Genomic DNA, 2,293 nt, shown 5'->3' with positions numbered 1-2,293 from the left:
AGAAGAGCACGAGAGGTGGAGACGAGAGAGAGAGAGAGAGAGAGAGAGAGAGAGAGAGAGAGAGAGAGAGAATAGAAGAGAGAGAGTAGGAGAGAGAGAGAGAGAAGAAGAGAGAAGAGAGGAGAGAGAGAGAGAGTGAGGAAGAGAGACGTAGGAGAGAGAGAGAGAGAGAGAGAGAGAAAGACGAGAGAGAGAGAGATGAGAGAGAGAGAAGAGAGAGAGAGAGCGAGAGAGAGAGAGAGAGAGAGAGAGAGAGAGAGAGAGAGAGAGAGAGAGAAATAAAGAGTTAATCATAACACGTATAATTATCATCCAATTATCTTGCACGTCCGTCAGACAACGTGACCGTCACGTCGGACCAGCCAGACCCGGTCTTATCTAACAAGTATATAACATATATTTATGCTAATTATTATTTAATAATAATCTAATCATCTCACACGTCCGTTGCATGGCGTGACCGTCGCACGACGTCACCGGCCCGCTGCGCCACTCACCCCCATCTGATTACGGAACTTGATGGAGAAGGTGGAGTTCTTCACGTCCCCGTCGAGCGCGATCACTCTGCTGTTGCCCTTGCCCAGCTTCACCAGGCCTATGCCGTACGCCTCCCTCGTCGCAACCTGCACAAACAATGCTGAATGTAAGCTATTACATATATATATATATATATACACATATATATATATATATACATATATATAATAAATTATTATATGCCTTGCCCAGTGCATTTACTACTCAACAATAGCGAAACCGCACAGAATGTACGCATGGCCATGCCTCGGCTAATGTTTTTATTTCTTGACAAAGGCAAAGCCGCAGAGAATGTACCTATGGCTATGCCTCACCTAGTGTTTTTACTTCTTGACAAAGGCAAAGCCGCAGAGAATGTACCTACGGCTATGGCTCGCCTAGTGCTCTTACTTGTCGATAATGGCAAGCTACGGCAGAGAATGTATCTGTGGCTATGCTTCACTTATCTCTCTCACTTTTTGACATTTTGACCTCGAATTAACGCGAGAAGTTTGCAGAGACGACGCGCTTAGCAAATGATAAAGTGCGGGTACCGACGGCACTACACATGAATCACGGAATCATTTTATACGAGGTGAGGTGTACATAATTATACACACGTCCGTGCACATATCCGTATATGCGAACGGCATCACGGTCAGTGACAGCCGTTCTTTAACTAAAACATCACACGCGCAGGTGCCCCCCCCTCACGCCACGCGTGCCGCGAACAATCTACAGCGACGGCGGCGCCCCCTACCCACCAGCTGTCCGAGTTCGTAGTTGGGCGGCTGCGAGAGCATGATCTTGGCGTCGGGGTCGATCGGTGCGGCGTCGTCGACGGGCGGAGGCTGCGGAACAATGGCGTTGGCGCCCTTGTTGACGATGCGCGCCTCGATGGCGGCGATGGCTTCGTCCGTCTTGTTGCCGAGGGGCTTGCCATGCCAGTCCTCCTCATTCTCCACGCCTGCAGCAGCAGTGGAAACGATGGGAGCCGGTGGTTAGGGGACAGTGCGACGGGGGAGAGATAGCAGTACTACTGCTGCCCGCCCCAACATGTACATCTACATCGTACACTGTAGTACGAGTACCCTGCAGCAGCAGCAGGGAACAATGTAGCCGGTGGCTAGGGTAACACTGCGACGGGGGAGAGATAGCAGTACTATCTACATATCTAGTGATATCTACATCTACATCGTACACTGTAGTGCGAGTACCCTGCAGCAACAACGGCAGCAACGGCGAGGGTAATGACAGAGAGGCAGCGGTTAGTGGAACTGTGACGTGTGCACAGGGAAGGGGGGGGGGTACTCCTAGTACTACTGTTGCCTGCCCTGTAGCATGTACATCTACACTGTGCTGCTGCTGTTGATGGTGCTGCTGCTGCGGCTACTGCTACTGCTACCACTACTATTACTACTGCCTACTCCCCCCCCCACACAGTTCTTGCACTCAGTTCTGCACCAGTAACACTGGAGGAGATACAGCTAGTACTACCACTACGACTACTACTACTACTAATACCATTACCACTACCACTATTGCTACTACATATACTGCCTGCTCTCCCCCAGTTCTGCACCCCTACCAGTAACACTAGAGATACAACTACAACTACCACCACTACCACTACCACTACCACTACCACTACCACTACTACTAATACCATTACCACTATTGCTACTACATATACTACCTGCTCTCCCCCAGTTCTGCACCCCTACCAGTAACACTAGAGATACAACTACAACTACCACCACTACCACTACCACTACCA

At 49.9% G+C, this 2,293-nt stretch overlaps 1 protein-coding gene across 1 annotated transcript in view; it reads right to left on the bottom strand.

Moving 5' to 3' along the window:
- LOC106813541 (transketolase-like) overlaps positions 1 to 2,293 on the bottom strand; it is a 22,091-nt gene that overhangs the window by 8,172 nt on the left and 11,626 nt on the right. Inside the window, exons 6-7 of the mRNA XM_014817703.1 lie at positions 1,281 to 1,483; positions 498 to 623 (exon numbers count right to left, since the gene is read on the bottom strand). Coding sequence (XP_014673189.1) covers positions 498 to 623; positions 1,281 to 1,483 — 329 coding nt within the window. The remainder of the gene's footprint in view (positions 1 to 497; positions 624 to 1,280; positions 1,484 to 2,293) is intronic.

Source organism: Priapulus caudatus, unplaced genomic scaffold (assembly GCF_000485595.1).
Source record: "Priapulus caudatus unplaced genomic scaffold, Priapulus_caudatus-5.0.1 Scaffold789, whole genome shotgun sequence".
In the NCBI taxonomy this organism is placed as follows: domain Eukaryota; kingdom Metazoa; phylum Priapulida; class Priapulimorpha; order Priapulimorphida; family Priapulidae; genus Priapulus; species Priapulus caudatus.
The sequence above is the reverse complement of the archived record's forward strand: the minus strand, read 5'-3'. Positions and strand labels throughout refer to the sequence as shown.